Raw genomic sequence first — 23453 nt, 5'->3', positions numbered from 1 at the left:
AGCAACCTCCAACTCCTGGGCTTAGGTGATTCTCTTGCCTTAGCCTCCCCAGCAGTTGGGACTATAGGTGCCCGCAACACCCGGCTAGTTTTTGTTGCAGTTTGGCCTGGGCCGGGTTCGAACCCGGCTCCCTCGGTATATGGGGCCGGCGCCCTACCCACTGAACCACAGGCGCCACCCAGGTTATTTCCTCTTAAAACAAAATTAAAAGCTACTAAAACTTCTTTATTAATATATTAAATTGAACAGCATATGGTCTTCTACACTTATGACCAATGTAATTTTTAACATATTAACTATTAATGGTCATTAGTACCCTCTTCTCAATATTTAAATTTCATTAATTCACAATAAGACTAGAACAAAGTTTGTGAATTACCTACTAATATAATGAAAGGGCTATATAAGTAAATATGCAAACATGAAAGCTATAAGTTATTTTAGGAATATACATTTAAATTACAATGGACAACAAAAGGTTATCAATATCCCCTCAAAAAAATTATTATATGAAATATTTTACTGCTTATAAATCTTTCATATAGTCACTTTTAAAGATGCCTTTAGAACTTATACTTAATTCCCATCAGTTTATGAATACGAAATATAATACACACAAAACTCTTGTATCAGTCCTGTCCAAATCCGACTGACTACATTAGTGTGCATATTCTTTATAATCTGATAGCTTCATTCAAGATTAGCTCTGTCAAGTGCACTCTTTTCTTACATGCTGGCTTTTTCAAAGTAGGACAGTAAGGTGATTTACGGCTATAAACATGAGCTCATATAGTCTGTTTAGCTACATTAAGAGTTCTCATGCCCCAATTCTCAGTTTCCTTTCCTAAATCTTTACTCATCAAAAATTTCACTGGATTAAAGAGTACATGTTCCAAAATGCCTGTTTCTACTATCACTGAAAGTGACATGGCAGAAATTGGACCAGGATAAAGAAAACAAAAGAAGGCAAAGAGTCCTAAAATAATCAAGATTACTCAAGGAACCACTAAACCTCACCCTGCTAAAAATGTAGCACTGCTGTTCCCACCCATAAAAATAAAGGAACTGAGAGGGAAAGAGAGAGAAAGAAATGGATGGAAGAAATCTATAACATCTCGCTAAGGTTATTATGGCATTTATATTTACCTGGACAATCTTTAGCTTGCAATGAGACTACATATGGTGTAACATTATCCTGAAGAGCCTCTGTTAGACTTCTGAATGTTAAATCATGATCTGTGACATTTACACCTATAGGATAATACATCAACATTATGTCATCATTTTCATTAATACCAATGTAATGATAACAAAAGGCATTGATATTACCGAGTACAAACATTTTAAAAACACAAAATCAAGAAAATATACTGAATAAATGAAGACCTATCCATGAACAATAGCTATTTAGAAGTATGTATTATATTTGTCAGAAAATACATTTGGCACAATTCTTCTTTCAAAAAAATTACTAGGGATGTGTAGTTCACCCTTGAAAGTATCTTAGGAATAATTTCGTTGCTTTGTCAAATTCATAAAGAGCTATTTAATCATTCGAGGCCAGAAGCAGTGGCTCACACCTGTGATCCTAGCACTCTGGGAGGCCAAACAAAAACATGATTGGAACTCAAATAAATCTAACTTTGTTTTCAAAACAAATGAAGGAAATTTGCTAATATTTCAAAGAAAATTTTTCCCATTACCCGAAAATCCATGTTTAGTAAAAATAGGACAATAGTGGTATACCTATTATAATAGGTATTATATGCCTACGAATTTACAACTTACAATCTAAAAGCAATTTATATATAATTCATCTATAAACCCTTTTCTAAGGTTGAAAAACCAAGCACAGAAAAATAAAATTAAGGTCACAAAGTAAGCCCACTGAACATATGACCAAAAAGGTATAAAATCAAATCCGGCAACACACATGTGGTTTCTTTATCACTTAAACCCAAATCTCATATATTCTCAAAATATATCTGTGGAAGAGTAAAACAAATATATTCCCCCTCCTGCAAAAAGTTTAAGAGTACTAGCTGAATCAATTCCTTTTAATTTATAGATGATCACCTATAAAGATGTAAAGAACTTTTACTGGTTTTGAAAGTATGCAAAACAAACTATAATCGGCTTAATTCTATAAATAAAAGAGACAAAAGGCTCATCAGAACAGGTTATTTCCCACTATTGTCAACAATAAAAACATTAAAAAAAATAAACACATATATGTGTGAACACACACACATACACACCAAGAGTAAGAGCAGCAGTTGGAATTTCTCTGAGTTTTATTTGACAGCCTAAATCTCTTGAATTCTTCTGGACTCCACAATGAGACTTCCGCAGAAATTCAATTAAATTGTCAAACAGGTTTTTATTTAATTCATCTTGTAGCCGCTAGAAAGAAAATAAAAAGATGTTTTTACCTTAAATCTCTAGTGATTAGTGCTTTGGATTCCCCTATTTAAAAATTCCTCTCATTTATTCACTCAACTAACATTTACTAACCACCTTAGGAATGAAAGATAGTTTCTAACCAAAAAGAGGGAAGAAATTAAACATGAACACTCAAAGTGAAAATACACTATATAGGAGGCAAAGGGTAGGACCACCTAACTTAAGCTAAGGAGGTGATACATTTGAACCAAGGGATTAGCAAATGTCAAGAGGTGACAGAAGATGAAGGAAAGTTAAAGAGACTAAGTGGAGGAAGCAAGGAAGGAAGAAAGCACCAAATACTTGGGGAGCCACAGATAATAGCTAAGCACAAAAGCACAAGAAGTGGTAAGAAAATGAGGTTGATAAATAAAGGGTCTGGATTTTATCCTGTGGGAAGAAACACGGAAGGAATGTGAAGTACAGGCACGATTAGAACAGGGTTAAGAAGCATCAACCTGGCAGCAGAGCTGGAAAATCCCTGTAACTTGGCACAGGGCAAGACTTTTCTGAATTGGCCAGTGGTGCCATAAAGTCTAGTGGCAAATTGAAGGGTTTTGTATCAGAGTCAAGGATGCAAATTAGGAGGATGTTATGACAATCTGGGTTACAAAATGAAGAGGGCCTAAAGTGGAAACCACAAACTCAAATACCTTTAAGGATCACATGGAACATATGAACGAGCAAAGTCACCAGAAGCAAAGCAGAAAAAACTGGTGGCATTGGTAACACACTGGAAAATGCAGAACACCTCCCCCCCAAAGGCATTCAAAAACAAAAAACCTAACACTGTGTGGCCAAACAAGTCATTGGTTCAAAATGTTGGTCCTAGAACTACCAAATTGCTACAGTGGAAAAATTTTTTCAGAGCTAGAATATAAAGAGCATGGTAACTAGAAAGGAGGATGAGGGAGTGAAGGAGTTCAGAAACAGCCTGACTTCATACTTGTGGAACTCACTGGATAAAACAAGAGAGCCGCCATTCGAAAGCTCCTGGCCTTAGCAGCTTTCATAAACAGGTTCCAGTCCCTGAAAGTTTATATCTGCAATACCAGAGGTTTTATTAGGATACACAGATTATACATGGCCAGCGTTGCCTGTACTTCATCAACACTCTTGTAAATTGATGGAAAGGAAGATGGGAAGCAACAAATATGAGATTTACAGTATCAGAGAAATAGGAAATATATCAAAAAAAGTATTCACCTCAGTTTCAGATTTCATCTGTTGCCATATCAACTGGTAAGTTTCAAATCGAAGCTTACTGTCCTCAGACGCATTTCTCCCTTTATTAAAATAGTTTTCTGAAAACACAGAAAGAAATGTTTCTTTATTTTTTACATAGTAAAAGAAACTACAGCAAAGTTACACAAGTTACACAATAAGTGATAAGGGGTTGAATTTTTTTTATGTATCAAAAATATATATATGTATTTAGGGATGGGTAACATTCATTAGCCTTTGAATTTATGTATTTTTTATCATATTAATTGTATCTTTAGGAATAATTTCTAACAGTTTTTATTTAGTGGTTTGCATTTATTTTATATAGTTTTTGGTATACACATTTAATATTAATGTTTTTCATCATTTGTTCTTACATGTATTCTATGATCTTATATACTTTGCTTCATATACAGTATTTGCTTTGAACTTTCCATGGTTAAATGATTCTTACTACTCCTATCCTTATACTATTTTTGTTCCACTGACACAGTTTAGTCTAGTCTTCCATTTATACTGCCTATTTTTGTTCTTTTTAAATGTTTTCTCCAACTGGTTAGCCATTTGTCAAAATACCATTTATTGCTGTGATTTTCAAACATTTTAAACCATGATCCACATTAAGAAATATATTTTACATCATAATCTTACATGCAACAAACAAAAATGAAAGCCCATGAAAAATATACCCAGCCTTATTGTGTAACAACAAATTGGTTTTTTTTTTAAAACAATTATCATGACCCACTAAATTGATTTCCTTTCCTCACACATAGATTGTAACCTTCATTCTGAAAAACACTCATCTACTGAGTGACCCATCCTTCTCCCACTGACTTCACATGCCCATCTTTGTATGTGGTACAGTTTAGTATTAAATAGGCCCAGGTCTTTGTCCCACTGCCACCAAACATTGTTATTCCTTTTCAAAAAACTTTAATCCATTCTTTCAAATTAATTTTGTCACTTCTCAGTAGTAATTTCGCTAGTATTATGACAGATAAAAATCAAATTTGTAGACTGATTTAGGGAGAAATAACATCCTTAATGTCTTTAAAAGTTCACATCCAAAAACATCATTCCTTTAATACTTTCAATTCCTCATAGTTTTGTACTTTCCTTCATATTTCTTGTTGTTTACTTCTACATATTTTATTGCAGCAGTTAAAGCTTTCATGGTATTAAATTGCTGCAGCTAGTATTCTACCATCAAGTTTTAATGTTAACTGGTAAGTTTGGAATAGAAATTCTTTTTCACTTTATGGAGCACAGCACTATGCTCCAGTGTGAGCATCTCCAGCACCATAGCTTACCCAGAGTTTATAAATAAAGTACTGAATTTTTTTTTTTTTTTAACAGAGTCTAACTCCGTTGTCCTGCCTAGAGTGCTGTGGCATCAGCCTAGCTCATAACCTCAAACTCCTAGGTTCAAGTGATCCTCTTGCCTCAACCTCCCGAGTAGCTGACACTGTAAGCATGCTCCACCACGCCTGGCTAATTTTTCTATTTTTCATAGAGATGGGGAATAACTCTTGCTGAGGGTGGTCTTGAACTCCTGACCTCAAGCGATCCTCTTGCCTCAGCCTCCCAAAGTGCTAGGATGACAGGAGTGAGCCACTGTATCTGGTTTAATTTTTAATTTCATTGAAGTTTTATAATATATTGAAATTGCCCTGTGGTAAAACGGTAGTTTTAAAATGCAAACAAAAGAAAATAAAGAAATGCAATATTAGTGAGAGACAAAGGAGAATAACAAGAGCCTTAAACAGAACAAAAATATCATTTTACATTGAAAATTAGTAAAATTGACCCCATAATCATATCATTGTATACAGTTATGATTTAATAAAAAAATTAAAAAAAAAAAGAAAGGGAAAATTAGTAAAATTGTCATAAAATGTTAAAGTGGCAAATCAAGACATGAATTTTGTAATGTGCTGAATAATGCTGCATCAAAATACATAAGGAAAAACCTCTTGAAAACAGTAGTAATAGGATACTTGAACTTGTTACCATGGCTTCTTTGCAGATTAGGTAGGCTTAAAAAAAATAAAAAGCACTGAGAGGAATTGAGTGTAAGTTCTAGCTTTTGTCAGGTTTCCTGCCTGGGCTCCCACTCACAGCACTACGCTCCAGTGTGAGCATCTCCAGCACCAGCCTGCTGCCAGCTACTTTCCCCAGTTCCTGCCCAGCTGTTTGTGGGTGTGCCACCACCCACAGAATACTGAAGAGAAGAGCATTAATGGTCTTCCCTTAAGCACGTGCCAAGTGTCTTGCAGTCAGGACGGATGGTGGGCAAAATGCAAAACATCTTTCAGCTTCTTCAGGCAGTCTATTTCAAGAATAGAAGCCAGTGGAGGCAAGTGATAAGATCTGGGTATGTTTCCCTCATTCCTGTTCCATCTGTTTTATTTTCAGGGTCAATTCCTCAAAGATTTTAACATAACAACAGTATCTGTCGGTCTTCACAAAAATGAAAGCAAAAACCCTAATAAACTTTTATTTATGTATTTATTTATTTAGAGACAGATTCTCAGCTATTGCCCTAGGTAGAGTGCCATGGCATCATAGTGCACAGTAACCTCCAACTCTTGGACTCAAGCAATCCTCTTGCCTCAGTTTTTCTTTCTTTCTTTCTTTCTTTTTTTTTTTAGTAGAGACAGGGGTCTTGCTTTTGCTCAGGCTGGTCTTGAACTCATGAACTCAAGCATTCCACCCGCCTCAGCCTCCTAGAGTGCTGGGATTACAGGTGTGAGCTACCCTGCCCGGCTCCTAATGAACTTGTAAAGCTAGTTCTGATTATACAATTATGCATACAGTATGTACAGCCTCCATAGCTGACCACCTCCCTACTCGGACCACCTCAAGTTGACATAATTTTCATAGATTGGACATGCACCACATACCTTAATCAGTACAGCAGGCCTCATTCCTTATGTTGACAAGTTTTTTACATCCCTTGAGAAGTCAACTTACAGAGGTTTTACTGCGTTACGTTTATTAATACAGTAGTAAAACCCATAAGCAAATCTCAATAAATTATGGCTGAAATTAAATACAAAAAGTTATAAGCAAAATCATGCCTCATATTAAGAGAGGCACTATTAAGTAATGCTTAGACCATGGGCTCTGGAATAAGGTTGGGTTCAAATCCCAGCTCTACCACTTACTACCACTTAACATTAGGAAAGTTCTGGGTCTACAAATCTTCACATATTTTAATGGAGATAATACATTCCTTATAGTTTGCTAAGGGGATAAAACAAATTAACACATATGAAATGCTTAGAATAGTCTGGCACATAGTTAATGCTCAAAAAAAGCAATTCTATTAGTTATAGTTATATTACTGATGACAGATGCCACTACATGCCATGTGTCCCTCATGGATAATGTCTTTCATGAATAATGAACATGTCTTGAATTTTCTCTTAACAATTTCTTATAACTTTAGCCATCTCCAAAATAAAAATTTGTTCTTAAGTCAGTAACTTAAAAATGATGTGTAATGTAGTTATTCTTTGTTTACTATTTCCAAGTCCATCACTTGCATTTCATTTTGGAAAGGAGGGCAAAGAATTAAGGAAGCTTCCAGTTTCTTAAAAAGTAAGTCTATAATCGTATAAAGCAGTAGATTACTATTTATTTCTCTATTAATGAGAAATTGGATTCTTACCATAAATTATACTTTCTCCCCATATTAGACCAGTATTTTACTATTTTTATTTTCTACCTGAGCACAGGGCTCAGACTGATGTATTAATAACACTCAAGGTCTATATCATGTGATAATTTAGAAAAATCCTATTTTATATATTCAAGTTTTCATTTATTTCCTACTCAATGGTATAGTTCAGTTTTTCTTTTTCAATTCAAAACTAGTACATAGGTATATTTAATTCATGTAATAATTTTTCCATTGAAATTAATATTCACAGTGCTGAATATTTAGTGCAAATACTTGATAGCCTATGAGAAGCTTTTAAAAAATTCTAACACTGGCGGCGCCTGTGATATGCTGGAGATGGCAGGTTCAAACCCAGCCCTGGCCAAAAACTGTAAAAAAAAAAATAAAAATAAAAATAAAAATAAATAAAAAATTCTAACACTGACACTCTACTCCCAATGATTTTGATTCAGTTGGTCTGGGTTAGGGTCTGGACATTGGTATAGACTGAGCATCCCTAATTTGAAAATCTAAAATCCAAAATGCCCTCAAATCAAGAACTTTTTGAACACTGACATGATACCACCAGTGGAAAATTTCATACTGATCTCATGTGATAGAGTGGTGTCAAAATTTTTTGTGCACAAAATTATTAAAAATATTGTATAAAATTATCTTAAGGCTATGTGTATTAGGTGCATACAAGTGAATATAAGTGAATCTTGGGTTTAAACTTGGGACCCAATCCTAAAATAATCTCATTATATATATCTCAAAATCTGAAAAAATCCTAAATCCTAAATCTAACCAAAGGTCTCAAGAATTTCAGATAATGGATACTAAACCTGCATTCTTTTAGAAGTCCACCAAGTTGAAACTTCAGTAAGGTCATGTGAATCGTATCAATGTCAGTTCCTTGGTTGTGATACTATACTACAATCATGTAATATATTACCACTGGGGATAACTGGTGGAACAGGAGAACACTCTATACTATTTCATGCAACTGTATGTGAATCTACAATTATATCAAAATAAAAAGTTTCCCAAGTATAACGAAGGAAAAGGACTGAGGTTAAAAAAAAGTTCCCCAAGTAATTCTAATGTGTAATTATAATTGAGAACCAATGTAATAAACACATTCTGACAGTAATACGTGATTTATTTGAAGAAGTTTCTTTAACTTGATCACTAAAGAGATAATCTGCAGAAAAATGAAAGAAGTAAGGACAATGTCCTTTTTCAATAATTTCATTGAGTATATTTACAATAAAACACACCTATTTTAACAGTCGGACACAAGTAAACACTCATATAACTAGTGCCTCAGTCAAGACAGAGAACATTTCCATCACTCCATTAAGCTCCCTCTTGATCATTTGCAGTCAATTCCTCTTACTTCATTGCAGGAGCCACTGGGACTTAAGACAATCTCTGTTGTTACTTTGTCTTTTTTAAACAAATACAAATTACTATATATTCCATACTGATTTTTTTCTTTAATTTACTTTGCCAAGTTTATTCATAAAATGGAATACCATACCAAACTCAAGTATATTTATGTCTCCTGTGAATACTGTATATTTAACCTAGAAATAATTTTTGCAGTTTTCATTAGAAAATACGTACAAATTTGCAGTCTTTTTCTTTTTTAGTTTTCCTGTGTCATCAATTATTTAATTTCCCTTATTATTAGAAATTTAGGTTGCCAATCGGCTTTTATAATTGTTTTGATTACTCAATTAAAAATCAAAATTCTTTTCAGCTCCGGCCAGAAACTGCAAAAAAAAAAAGCTTTTCTTTTTATTTATTTATTTTTTTTGTAGAGACAGAGTCTCACATTACTGCCTTCAGTAGAGTGCCATGATGTCACAGGACTCACAGCAACCTCTAGCTCTTGGGCTTCTGCGATTCCCCTGCCTCAGCCTCCTGAGCAGCTGGGACTACAGGTGCCATGGACTTTCACTTTCATTTCTAAAGCTGTAAATAAAGAAATAATGGTAGCGAAGTAATCAAAAAGATACTCTTGTGGAGGGGCTCACGCCTGCAATCTTAGCACTTTGAGAGGTCAAGACCATAGATTGCTTGAGTTCATGAGTCTGAGTTTGCTGTAAGCTATGTAAATATCACAGCACTTCTACCCAAGGTGACAAAAGGAAAAAAAAAAAAACAAAAAAAAAAACAGATACTCCTCCTTGAAGACCAACAATATAACTTTGAAGAAAACCTACTCTCCAACTTGCCTTTAGATAGTATATTTGGTTTCCCTTTACCAAATACAAAAGGAGAGAGGGTTAGCATTAGGGTTACTAACCTTATCCATACTGATGATTGCTTTCTTTAATTTACTTTGCCAAGTTTATTCATAAAATGGAATACCATACCAAATTCAAGTATATTTAAGTCTCCTGTAAATACTGTATATTTGCCTAGAAATCTTATCTAACTTTATCTCTCTGACCAATGCCTTGGAACATAACTACAACATCAACAGAGTAAGTAAATCAACCTTAGACAAGAAAATTACTAAATCCAGGTAGGGTTAGTTCTTAAAATTTAAGACAACATGGAGGGGAATGACTAACAAATATGATATTAAGACATCTTACCTACTGGCACAGAAATCTTTCTCTTCTTACAGTTTGGCTTAAAAACAAAGCAGCCCTATGAAAGAAAGAAAAAAAGCATAAAGTTGCCAAGGGGCAGACAAATCTGAGTAACCAAGTATTTTACAGATAAGCAGATTTTTTTAAAGGGGTGAAGGAAGAAGATGTTTCAAGTTCTGAGATTCACTCCTCTTTGAATTATAGATGAAAATTCCAAAACAACAGAGGAATTATCCATTTCTTTCCCCTCCCTCCAATGGGACACTCATCTTTGATTTTGCTCTTCAGGATGTGATCTAAGAGGTAGATAAAGAGAATACAAGCTGATGAAATTTCAACCCTGAAAGGCTCCATTTTGACAAAATTTAGAAGAATTAATACTAGACATTAAACTGAAGATCAAGAACATAGAAAATAGGAATGTTCTCCCTACCCCGAAATTATTCAATTAAACACTAAGTATCTATAACCTTGACAGAAAATAGATAATTTTGACTACTGTTTCACTCTACACCTTTATTTTATTAAACTCATTTTTTCTGCGATTTTAACATGAATACCTTTATTTAATTACGTCATTTTTAAACTTAATGCTGTTTGGAGTATGTGATACCTGTTATTTGTACATATCACATTGACAGGAAACATTCAGGAAGTTTTACTTTCAGTTTGTTCCTTCCAAATGTTTTGGTTTTTTTTATATCTTGAAAATGTACTATCATAAACCAAATTCCAACTCCAGAAAAGAACATGTCAATTTAGCTTTCCTTAAACGAGGAAACTACATCTTGCATTTTTACTGCTGGCTGCACAGCTCAGTGAGCTATTTTCTTGATCCTGGATGTTTTCATTCTTTATAAGTCTGGTTTAAATTACAAACCTAAATTAACATATAATCAAAGCTATTGTTTTGCTTTTAAACATACCCTTTTAGATGTATCTGAAGTTAATCCTGAAGCACACCCCCCAAATGCCACTATTTAGGAGTGTAAGAAAACAAAGATCATCACATTGTTTCCTGAGTCTATTTAAAGATAGTTGTAACTGGAGAGAAAAAAAATGTTCAAGAAAAATACAGTTGCTTCAGTTAACTCACTGTACTCTTCTGATACTGGCACAGCTAACATAATAACCTCACCTGGAACATACAAAATATAATAAATTAAACAGAAATGGTAACAGAACTCTTAATTTCCCTTCTTCATGGAAAGAATGACAAAATGTTTCTCCTGTTACCAAGGTGCCAACTTTTACGTCACCAGGCTTTCCCTAGTCTCTCTCCACCAAAAAAAAAAAAAATTCAAACTCCCACTGCAGGGCAAAGAACTCTAAACTCTTTTTTTTCTTGCAGTTTCTAGCCTGGGCTGGGGTGAACCCACCATCTCTGGCATATGGGGCTGGCGCCCTACCCCTTTTAGCCGCCTCTTTATAAGTAACTTATTAGTAACTAGTAATAGGTACTTTTTGTAAGAACTAAATACAGCTTGGGGCTGGTAGCACAGTGGTTAAGGGGCCCGGCCACATATAAAGGGGGTGGTGGGTTTGAACCTGCCCCCCCCCAATTCCCCCCACCCCCGCCTGCTAAACAATGACAACTACAACAAAAAAATAGCTGGGCGTTGTGGTGGGTGTCTGTAATCCCAGCCACTTGAGAGGCTGAGGCAAGAGAATAGCTTAAGCCCAAGAGTTTGAGCTTGAGAATTAACAAAAAAACAATAAAAATAAAAATAATTAAAACATTAGATAGCATACTTAGATGGGGATTTGTGTTATTTTTATGTCTTATTTAAAAGCAAATAAAAAGTCTCAAAAATAAAGTAGATATAGTTTCCCAAGTAGAAACACCCAATCTTTTCATTACTGAAGTGGTATTGCTTGTATGCAAAACGTTCAGGTATGTGTAAGTCTTTGTGACACATTTGAAGGGTAAATTGTTAGCCAAACCTCGTCAGTTCTCTCCCTGGAGAATCCTTCTTGTGTAAAATGAGCAATAGTGTTGAAAGCAGAATACACCATGCGGAACCTCTCCATGTACAATCACAGATTAGAATTTAAAGCTATTTCAGGCACCCAGCTTCAAAGGCAAAAATGATTTACAAGCTGTGGTTTTGTCATCACATTGGATCATGTTTTACAGGTCAAAGGTAATAGAGAAGGGTTAACGGGGAATTATGTGGTTCTTGTGAATATTCTGGCCCACAAGGTAAGCCAGTGGCAGGGAGCAGGAACTCAGATGATACCTATTCAGTTATAATACATGTGGCAAAGACTATAAGTGAAACTCTGTACTTCATCTGGACTTAATTAAGCAAGCATCATTGTAGATGACATTCTAGTGTGAAAGTGGGGGTGATAGTTCCTTCTTGCACAGACTGACTCACAATAAAAAACATACCATTCCTTCCTGGTCACCTCAACATCAGTAACTTCCTGAAAGTGGACTTTCAAAAAATCTGGGGTTGATTCCTTTCTTCATCATACTGAAAGTTAGACTGAAATTTTCATGAGAGAGGATCTTTTTCAGGCAGGCCAACATCTGTGGTATCTCATGGTCAAGCAGTGCTTGCCAATGGCTGTCCCCCACTCCATCCCAATACTCTATATTAACAGAATGTGGCATGGATGACTCGTTCCTATACCAGACCTCCAGGGCAGCTCTCAAGCAGCCTGTCAACCCATCCACAATGTCCTGTCCTGTTTCCTGGATGACACATGGAGAGTACCACTTTGTCAATTCACCATTGGTGCTTGCCACAAATCCTGCAACTGACTTCTGTCAATTTACAATATCATGGAAACAATCAATACCAATGAACATCGATCTCTTTACCCTAATGCCCATATCCACAGTCCAGAGGGCTCCTCCCATCTTGCAGATCATCTGCTGGGCAATCTTGTCAACAGCAGATGCTGCTATCCTTTGGTATTTAAAGTCCATGCCACCACACACTGGCTTGGAACTGAGCATTCAGTACATAAGATATTTTGTCATTATACCTGTTTTTGCTGTCATCAGACAGTATGCAAACCACCATCTTTGTTTTTGACATAGCATGCTCCTATAACTTGGCTATACAGGAGCTAGCATTCTTTTTTTTTTGAGACAAAGTCTCATTATGTTGCCCTGAGTAGAGTGCCATGGTGTCACAGCTCACAGCAACCGTAAACTCTTGAGCTTCAGCCATTGTCCTGCCTCAGCCTCCAAAGTAACTGGGACTACAGGCACCCACCACTAACGCCCAGCTATTTTTTTGTTGCAGTTGTCATTGTTGATTTTAGCTGTCCCAGACTAGGTTCGAACCCTCCAACCTGGGTGTACTTGGCGGACCCCTACCCTCTGAGCTACTGGCGCCACCAGGAGCTAGCATTCTTATTTACTTCAATCCTCTAGGAGCAACCGAAACAGCAGCACTGCTGCCCCCCCCAGGCTGACTGCTCATGGCTCCTCCATGTCCTCTCCCAGTGGCCAGGCAGGGTCACAGGAGCCGGCAGGCAAGCTCCACCTGGAGCAGACAAGTTCTGGGGACACGATTAAACGCTTATACATTTATCCATAAAGTTTGACTCAAAATTTACTCTGCTAGGAAACCTTCTCTGATTCTCTAGCCAGAAATGTTCCTTTTCCTGAGATCTCATAATACTTGAACATCTTAATTTTGCATTGTTTTAAATAGATTTGTGTATCATAGTTATATGAGTCTGTCTCCCCAAGTAGATTGTAAATACCTTCAGAGCACAGATTGTATTTTATTTATAATTGTTTCCCCAATGTTTAGGACATTACTAACATACATGTTAGGCAATCAGTATATGGGATGAATAAATATTTTAACAAGTAATGTTCCTGGTAATTTGCTAGCTACGTTTAGTTTCAAATTATTATTAGACTAGTGGTACATAACCCAAGTTACTCATACTAGTCTACTTTACCAATGTTAAAATAGTAAGTATATAACATAATAGCTTCTTAAATATTTCTATTTCTATGGAGAATGAAAGAATGAAAGAAATATACCTAAGAAAAGTCATCACAGGCTATCATGAACAACAGCTGTGCAAATTACAAAGTGGCCATTTGGATTATAGTTTCCAAATTAATAAGTGGGCCTTATATTCTTCTTCTTTTTTTTTTTTTTTGAGATAGAGTCTCAAGCTGTCACCCTGGATAGAGTGGGGTGACATCATAGCTTACAGCAACCTCCAACTCGGGCTCAAGCGATCCTCTTGCCTCAGTTTTTCTATTTTTTAGTAGACATGGGGGTCTTGCTTTTGCTCAGGCTGGTCTCGAACTCATGAGCTCAAGCAGTACACCAACTTCGGCCTCCAGAGTGCTAGGATTATAGGTGTGAGCCACTATGCCTGGCCCTTATGTTTATATCTGCAACTAGTGGAACTGTCTGACATACAAAGATCCACCTGCAATTCAGTAAAATACAAAGGGCTTCAAAGGAATAAGATATAAAGAATGCCCAGAATAGATTCTAATCTAAGGTACTGGTAGTTATATGGTTAGCCACTTTGAATTGCTGGGCAAAGGATAGGTCTTTGACATGGAGGATGAAGTCTAAGAGGGTGAAAGGCCAGAAAATATCATGAGAAAAGAAAGCAAAAATATTTAGATAGTTTAAAAAAAAAAAAAAAATAGCTAAAAGTTCCATGAACTCCTGAAACTCCTAACTGTTCTTATTTATGTGAGGTCCACTTCATAATGATCTCAATACAAGCATTTCTGTTAAAAGGGCCAAAAATGTTTTCCTGAAAAAAAAAAAAAAAAATCTTATTTTTCTGCAAGATGCACAAAAATAAGAGGTGCTTTTGCAAAAAACAGCAGTAGGGAATAGACCAGTTAAAATCTACAAACAAGAAGAGTACTAGTCTTTATAAAAGCACTAGTATAGCTAATCTCTTCCAGTATTTGCACCTAACATCAGTGCCCATCCTTTGTAACCATAAACCCTAAGGCTTGTACTCTCTCCTAGAGATGTACTCTTAGAATACATCACTTATGGACCAATTTTTTTTTTTTTTTTTTACAAGATAGGAATTTATTTTTCTTTGCCAGAGCTGGGTTTGAACCCGCCACCTCCGGCATCTGGGGCTGGTGCCCTACTCAGGCGCCACCCTTTTTTTTTTTGTTTTTGAAACAGAATCTCAATCTATTGCCTAACCTAGTGTGCCATGGCATCATCCTCTCTCACAGGGACCTCAAACTCTTGGGCTCAAGTGATCCTCTTGCCTCAACTTCCAGAGTAGATGGGACTCAAAGACCATTTTAATCGAAATTAAAAATCAGATCCATTGGGCAGTGCCTGTGGCTCAGTGAGTAGGGCGCTGGCCCCAAATACCAAGGGTGGCGGGTTCAAATGCCGCAGCCAAACTGCAACAAAAAATAGCTGGGCATTGTGGCAGGCACCTGTAGTCCCAAACTACTCGGGAGTTTCAGGCAAGAGAATCACCTAAGCCCAAAAGCTGGAAATTGCTGTGAGCTGTGACACCACAGCACTCTACCGAAGGGCGACAAAATAAGACTTTGTCTCTTAAAAAAAAAAATCAGATGCATTAATTTGCTGTTTTAATGTAGGAAAATGTCTTTGCAGCTTCTTCACCTACACTTTCAGCTTCACTTCAGCTCAACTTCAGAAGCTCCCTGCTATAGGTATGATAGAACTAAAAGTTAATGGTCCAAAGCACCACTGCTTGATAGAACTTTCTGTATTGACAGAAATGTCATATATCTGCGCTATTTGGTAACCATGGCTATATGTGGTGATTAAGCACTCACAATGTGGCCAGTGAAACGAAGGAATATTATTTAATTTTACTTAATTTTAATTCAAATTTAAATAGCCATATGTAGCTAGTGACTACCATATTGGATAGTTCAGATCTAGGGTTTATCATCTTACCAACTACACTATGTCTTGCAAATCCTTGCCATCTAGGCAGTACATCTGAGGTCTATATGATCCCCTCTCATGCACATAACTGTATCACTTTCTCATTCTAATAACGTTCTCGTTTTCTCAACTTTCTGATTACACTGATCTTCGATTCTTTTAACGTGCCATTTTATGTCTATTTTTTAGGCCAAATAACATCGTTCTTTGGGCCCTCTTCCCCCCCAATCCTTTGCATAACTCCTAGTCATTTTTCAGGTCTCAGCTAAGCGTCACCTTCTCCAAAAAGCCTTCGTCCGCGGCGCCTGTGGCTCAGTGGGTAGGGCGCCAGCCCCATATACCGAGGGTGGCGGGTTCCAACCCCACCCCGGCCAAACTGCAACAACAATGAAAAAAAGAGAAGGGAATTGTGGCGGACGCCTGTAGTCCCAGCTACTCAGGAGGCTGAAGCAAGAGAATCGCCTAAGCCCAAGAGCTGGAGGTTGCTATGACCTGTGACGCCACAGCACTCTACCCAGGGTGACAAAGTGAGACCCTAAACAAATAAACAAATAAAAAATAAAAAGCCTTCGCTGACGCCTGGCAATCTGTATTGGATTCTCTCCATTCCTCTGTTCACTCATTTATAACTTTTTTCCTTGCTATCACTTACGACAGTTTGTAACCATCAGTTTATCTGTTTAATGTCTTTCTTAAGTATAGAAACTGAATCTATTTTGTTTACCAGTGTATCTCGGTACCTAACCGAGTGCTTAGCTCACAGCAAATATTTATATGAGGGAAAAAGGAAAAGAGACCCAGGTATATCTCAGGCTTATGAGCCAGATCCCCACCTACCAGATGGCGGGTCTTCACCCCCTAAGTACATTTGGCATAAAACAGACCGGGCGCAAGGACGCCTCAACTCAGTTCGGTGCTGCCTCCTCTCAACCTCTACTACCCCCCGTCTTTAAAGACAAACCCAGCAGCGTTAGAGCCCCAGTGTGCGCCCGCCCCACGTACCTTGGACACCGAGGACGTGGCCATGATCTTAGCAGCCCCGTGAATTCCAGAAGCGCTCGGGGTTTCCCGCGCGCCCTCGCGGCCGCAGGGCAGAGGTCAGCGGCGGAGCAGGCGGTCTTTGATTGGCTGGCGTCTCCTCCAGGGAGGATTTCCGGCGCGCGGAGGCGGGGCGGGCAAGGACGACGGCGCGGTGCCGGGTCGGCGTGTACGGCGCTCTCTGGGGCTAGTCATGGCGTGCGGCTTTCGCAGGTCCATCGCCAGTCAGGTACGGATACCGGAGCTGGGCCCTCGGGGCCCTCGGGGCCCGCGGAGCCGTGGACTCCGAAGGACTTTCGCCCCTGCGGGGCAGGCCTCAGTTGGGGGGAAGGCGAGTTCCGCCGGATTATTTGCTGCTGCCACCTCCTCACCCTCCCTGGGAGTTGCTGGAGCAGCGGAGCCCAACCCGGAGAGTCGGGGAAAGCCCTGAGAGGCGCTGGTCTCTGTTGCCTTCCCGCCCGCAGTATGGATGCCTCCCTGAGTGGAAAGTCTTTGGCGGTGAATGGACTCTGTAAGAAGTTAGGGTTCAAGACACTTAGTGAAGTTGTTAATGGATCTGAATAGCCATTCGTAAGGATCTAATTTAAAAGCTGACATTTCTTCTCCAGTCTGTCCTAGGGTTATTTTTCATAATTCCTCGAGGTCCTTGAGATATCTGAGACCCAGTTTTTCTTGATTCGGAGTCATACTTGAACAGCTCTGTAAGGAAGAAGGGCATTAAAAATGGTAATACAAACCTGAGATTCGTCAAAAAGAATTTTTAAGACTTAATTGGCCACATGTGGAATTTTGCAAGGTAACTTGCTATTGTGGTCTTTTATTTTTGAGACAGAGTCTCAGTCTGTTGACCAGGCTAGAGTGCCGTAGCGTCACAGTTCACGGCAACCTCAAACTCTGGGCTCAAGTGATCCTCCAGCCTCAGCCTCTCGAGTAGCTGTGGGAGTACAAGCGTCCACCACCACACCCGGCTAGTTTTTCTATTTTTAGTAGAGACAGGGTCTCATTCTTGCTCAGGCTAGTCTTGAACTCGCTATTGTGGTCTTTTTATTTATTTATTTTTGCAGGTTTGGCGGGGGCTGGGTTTGAACCCGCCACCTCCGGCATATGGGGCCGGTGCACTACTCCTTTGAGCCACAGGCACCACCCTATTTATTTTTTTTAGAGACAAGAGTCTTACTTTATTGCCTTCTGTACAGTACGGTGGCGTCACAGCTCACAGCAACCTCCATCTCTTGGGCTTAAGCGATTTCTTTTGCCTCAGCCTCCCTAGTAGCAGGGACTACAGGCGCCCTGTTGCAGTTTGGCCAGGCCAGGTTCAAACCTGCCACCCTGGGTATATGGGGCCTGCCCCCTACCCACTGAGCCACAGGCCCTGCCCCACTATTGTGGTCTAGATAAACCATTACCTTTTTATTAATGGACATATTTTTCTTAGTATATAATTTAACTTACCTCATTTTTATATTGTTTCTAGACATTTGTGGAGAAACCCTTGGGCTTTGTCTTTAATCTTATACTTAAGCTTGTACTGCTCTAATGGTGATTTCCCATAAGTCATAGGTGAGTTTATTGCTTGCTGGGGTAAGGAAGAACACCACCTCACAGAGCTTTGTTAGTGTCTCAAACTGGGAAAATCAGGTGAGATTTTATTGATAATGCGAAGTATGGTTTAACGTGGTTTTTCAGTAGCAGAGGGTGGTAGGGGGTTGTGGGGAGATGGCTGATAAGGCTGGGACACTGATCTTGATATAGCAGTTTAAGATTGGTGGAAGGAGCCAGCAAGGAGTGCAAGGAGCCTTAAGACACAAACTCTTGATACTTTCTATTGACCTGATAGATTTTTCAGAAGATTCCTATAATGAACAAGCCAGTTATTCTTCTGGGCAGGAGTCTTCTAGAATAGTAAAAGTTATGCTAATGAAAACGAAGTAATAATAAAGTCATGTTAATGTAGACAGTACATTGGGAAGGTAGTTTTGGACTTCAGTATCCAACCTTAGGTCAAGATAGTGCTATGATTGTGGGAAAGGAGTTCTCATAACCCTGACAGGAGTGCAGCCATTTAGAAAATCTGGTTTGAAACCAAGAACCTCCTCCCTAGATTTCTGGAGTGCCTCAAGGCCAGAATTCCTGGAAATACCCTGCCCATATCCTGGCCCCTAATCCAGACCCATGCTGGGAAGAGCCCCCAGCTCTACTCTGAGCTCATTGCCCCTGTCTAGCTATATTGATGAGGCTAATAAAAGCCTTTGGCAACCATGTGGGAGCTGACCTGACTCCTGGTCAGTCTCCATTGTCCTTTTCCCCTCCATTAAACTCTTCCCTTGTCACTGGACTGACCTCTCCTTTTTTGCAGACCCTCATCTCATTCTATGCCAGAACCTCTCATCTGTGGCAGGAGTCTCCTAGAATACTAAAATTATGCCAGTGAAGGTAAGGTAGTAATAAAGTCATGTTGATATAGTGCCAGGATAAGAAACGTAATGCGTTTAGTATTGGAAAGACTATTCCTTGTGAAGAAGATAACTTGGAGAAACAGGAACTAACATTTAGTGAATATATATTTGTGATAGTTTATGTTCACTTTTAAGCCCCATGGCAACCCTGTGATAGAGAAGTACTAACATTATACAAACGAGCCCATTGAGATCCAAAGAGATTAAATAACCTACCCAAAGCCACAGTCATAAATTGTATCCTTGATTTATGAACAGAGATCTAACTTCAAAATCAGATCTTTCCTATACACTAGGCTGTTTAGTTTGTGAAGGCAAGAAGTGCAATCTGATCATTAAATAAAATCCAATAGATTGAATTGGCTATGTAAATTATGAAGATACATATTCTTTAAATATGGACTCATCAAGGAATGATCTGAAACTAGAAGAGGCTAGGTACTGTGGCTCATGCTTATAATCCTGGCACTCTGGGAGGCTAAGGCAGGAGGATCCCTTCAGCTCAAGAGTTAGACACCAGCTTGAGCAAGAGTGAGACCCTGTTTCTCCTAAAAATAGGAATATCGTGGTAAACACCTATAGTTTCTTGGAAGGTTGAGACAGGAGGATCGCTTGAGCCCAGAAGTTTGAGGTTGCTGTGAACTAGGCTAATGCCACAGCACGTTAGCCTGGGCAACAGGGTGAGACCCTTGTCTCCAAAAATAATAATAATAATGTGCAGAGGTATAACTGAAATTTAGAGTATGCCTCTCATGCTTTGCTTAAGTCCCATTGATTTTATCTTCAAACTTTTATGTTAAATTCATCTACTCTTTTCCATTGCTGCTGTCCCCCCAATCCGAAACCAAGCCACCATTGTCACCTATTCTTGCCTCCTTTAGTCCATTCTTTATGTATCAAAAAGCATGACTTCTGGCTTGGTACCCGTAGCTCTGTTAGGGCTCCTGCCACATACACCAAGGCTGGCAGGTTTGAACCTGGCCTGCTAAACAACAATGACAACTAAAAGCATATAGCCAGGCATTGTAGCAAGCACCTATAGTCACAGCTACTTGGAAGGCTGAGTCAAGAGAATCGCTTAAGCCCAAGAGTTCAAGGTTGCTGTGAGCTGTGATGTCATAGCACTCTACATAGAGCGACATAGTGAGACTTTGTCTCAAAAAAAAAAAAGCATGGGGGAGGCGCCTGTGGTTTAAAGGAGTAGGGCGCCAGCCCCATATGCCAGAGGTGGTGGGTTCAAACCCAGCTCCAGCCAAAAAAAAAGCATGGCTTCTAAAATGTATATCAAATCGTATCATTTATCTTTTTACATTGCAGAACCTTAGCTTCTTTCTCCAACTTCATTTCATTCCATTCTGTCCTTTCTATAGAGTTGTAGTCACAGTGTTATTTCCTGGTTTTCTAACATAGCAACATCTTTCCATTCCCATCGCACTCTCATTGCATAGATTGTTACCTATGCTTACAAGAAATGCATTTTATACCATGACTCTTTATGCAAGAAGAAAATTTTACAAAACAATACATATAATGTGTATGTATTGTCTACTTCGAACTACATGTTTTTCAAAAACTGGTGGTTGAGATCATGAACTTATTTCTCAGTGGCAACCCATAATTTGAAAAGTTTGTCCTATCTCAGTCCCTCTATTTTAGTCCCTTGTTTGCTTCTGTCAGGACAGTTTGAGTTAGTAATTATTTTGTTATTTTGTCTTTTTTTGTATGCTGCTTCTGTAAGTTTTATGAAGGCAGAGAACATGTTTTAGACGGTGTTATTTCCCTAACACCAGCGAAGTGTCCAGAACATAGAAGGCATTTAATATGTATTTGAAATCGCTCAAATACAGATATTCAGTACCTGAATATCTTTCTCTCTTGTGATGTCATATAAAACTTATGATTTCACTGAATAAGATTACAATATTAAAGTCATGAGATGACATAGTAATAGTGGGATAGATTAAGGTTCTAGCCCCACCATTTGTGTGCAAGACTAGGTGATAATCTGTCCTACTAACTCTTGGCAAGTAAAGTAACCTGTCAGCTATAAGACAATGGTATTGATTCCAAGTTTACAGGATTGTTGGAGACCGGACGCTAGGTCCTGTCCCATGAAACTGCCAGGATGCAGACTGCTGTGCATTTTGCTCGGGGTATGGCTCCCCATAAGTGCCGGGGAGCCCGTTGTCTGAGTCAGGTCAGAGGTGCCGGAGCACCTCAAAGGTGCAGCGTCAGCCTTGGAGCCTCGACTAACTTCTCCCGTGGCTCTTTATAGAAGTGATCCTATGGCCCAGAAGTCCTCAAACTTTTTAAACAGGGGGTCAGTTTGTCCCTCAGACTGTTGGAGGGCCAGACTATAGTTTAAAAAAAAAAAAACTATGGAGAACACTTAGAGATCTAAAAATAGATCTGCCATTCAATCCTATAATTCCTCTACTAGATATATACCCAGAAGACCAAAAATCACATCATAACAAAGATATTTGTACCAGAATGTTTATTGCAGCCCAATTCATAATTGCTAAGTCATGGAAAAAGCCCAAGTGCCCATCGATCCACGAATGGATTAATAAATTGTGGTATATGTACACCATGGAATATTATGCAGCCTTAAAGAAAGATGGTGACTTTACCTCTTTCATGTTTACATGGATGGAGCTGGAACATATTCTTCTTAGTAAAGTATCTCAAGAATGGAAGAAAAAGCATCCAATGTACTCAGCCCTACTATGAAACTAATTTATGGCTTTCACATGAAAGCTATAACCCAGTTATAACCTAAGAATAGGGGGAAGGGGAAGAGGATGGGGGAAGGGGAAGAGGATGGGCGGAGGGAGGGTGATTGGTGGGATTACACCTGCGGTGCATCTTACAAGGGTACATGTGAAACTTAGTAAATGTAGAATATAAATGTCTTAACGCAATAACTAAGAAAATGCCAGGAAGGCTATGTTAACCAGCTGATGAAAATGTGTCAAACGGTCTATAAAACCAGTGTATGGTGCCCCATGATCGCATTAATGTACACAGCTATGATTTAATAATAATAAAAACTATGAACAAATTCCTATGCACACTGCACATGCCTTATTTTGAAGTAAAAAAACAAAATGGAAACATACAATCATACTGCCTCATGTGGCCCACAGGCCGTAGTTTGAGGACCCTTGCTGTGGCCTTTTTACACCACAGGTGTGGAGACTGCCAAGCAATGATGTACATGCTCTCATGGTTTTTAACGAGAGACCAATCCCTTCCCCATTCCCTTATTAGGTGTTTCTTTTCAGGTGTCTCCTACAATTAATAATGGAGATAATAACTACTATTTATAAGATACTTCACTTGTACCATGCAGTATTTTTAACTTTACAGGGCTATTGATAAGATCTAATGAGATAATGTTAACAGAAAGTGCTCACTGTCAAGAACTGTGAAGGGTCTGTGATTTTTGTCTACAAGTTAGCCTAGCACAGTTCCTTAGATGGTGTCAGAAAACTTCAGATCCTTCATTGAAAGAAAAGGATTTTATTATTTATAGCAGTAGCCGTAATCGATAACAGAGTATCAACAATTTTTTGTGCCAGTTCCCCAATCCCCTCTTTTTTCCCAGGGCACAATGTAAAGTGGGTCTGGTGATAGCTCTATAAACAGTATGCAGTAAGTGTGCCTGACCTTTCCTCTGTAGTGAAAGAGTATTTCTGTTTTACAAATGTGTTTGCTATACAGATACCCTTGAAAACAGTCCAGAACAAAGGCAGCTTGTGCCTTGTTTACAAGACATGCATAAACATGAGTCTTTGGAAAACATTGTCTATCAGCATTAAACAGAAAGGTGTGCATATACGGTAGACAGTAACTTGCTATTTTCACCTCACTTAATCTTCTCAATCACCCCATGATATTTGTATCATTTTTATTGCTAAGGGCACTTGAAGAATTTTAAGACTCATAGCCTATAGACTGTTACACGGACAGAAAGACAGCTAATTTTCGTAAGATGTCTGCTTTGCCACCCATGTCAGACTGAAAGCATATGGACCTCTTTTTCATTAGTAAAACTAGGTGTTCATGGAGTTACCACAGAGTTTGATCTTGAACCTGGCAAGTTTAGCTCTTAACTAAA

General features: G+C 38.5%; 2 protein-coding genes across 14 annotated transcripts in view; one reads left to right on the top strand and one right to left on the bottom strand.

The window, feature by feature from the left end:
• Positions 1–17010, bottom strand: part of ORC3 (origin recognition complex subunit 3) — a 71820-nt gene extending 54810 nt beyond the window's left edge. For 3 of the 6 annotated variants that reach the window (XM_053591825.1, XM_053591829.1, XM_053591826.1), the window contains exons 1-5: positions 16839–16910; positions 9943–9997; positions 3649–3746; positions 2259–2403; positions 1147–1251 (exon numbers count right to left, since the gene is read on the bottom strand). In XM_053591825.1, coding sequence (XP_053447800.1) covers positions 1147–1251; positions 2259–2403; positions 3649–3746; positions 9943–9997; positions 16839–16862 — 427 coding nt within the window. In that variant the 5' untranslated portion in view covers positions 16863–16910. Of the gene's footprint in view, positions 1–1146; positions 1252–2258; positions 2404–3648; positions 3747–8962; positions 9112–9942; positions 9998–16838 lie in introns of all 6 variants that reach the window. The other 3 variants (XM_053591827.1, XM_053591824.1, XM_053591828.1) reach the window with 3 other exon arrangements.
• RARS2 (arginyl-tRNA synthetase 2, mitochondrial) overlaps positions 17002–23453 on the top strand; it is a 114171-nt gene continuing 107719 nt past the window's right edge. For 2 of the 8 annotated variants that reach the window (XM_053591836.1, XM_053591835.1), the window contains exon 1: positions 17019–17103. In XM_053591836.1, coding sequence (XP_053447811.1) covers positions 17068–17103 — 36 coding nt within the window. In that variant the 5' untranslated portion in view covers positions 17019–17067. Of the gene's footprint in view, positions 17104–17149; positions 17386–18334; positions 18513–19230; positions 19308–23056; positions 23163–23453 lie in introns of those variants that run through there. The other 6 variants (XM_053591832.1, XM_053591837.1, XM_053591838.1 and 3 more) reach the window with 6 other exon arrangements.

This window comes from Nycticebus coucang, chromosome 5 (assembly GCF_027406575.1).
Source record: "Nycticebus coucang isolate mNycCou1 chromosome 5, mNycCou1.pri, whole genome shotgun sequence".
Lineage (NCBI taxonomy): Eukaryota > Metazoa > Chordata > Mammalia > Primates > Lorisidae > Nycticebus > Nycticebus coucang.
Note: the sequence above shows the minus strand (reverse complement) of the source record. Positions and strands in the feature narration are given on the sequence as shown.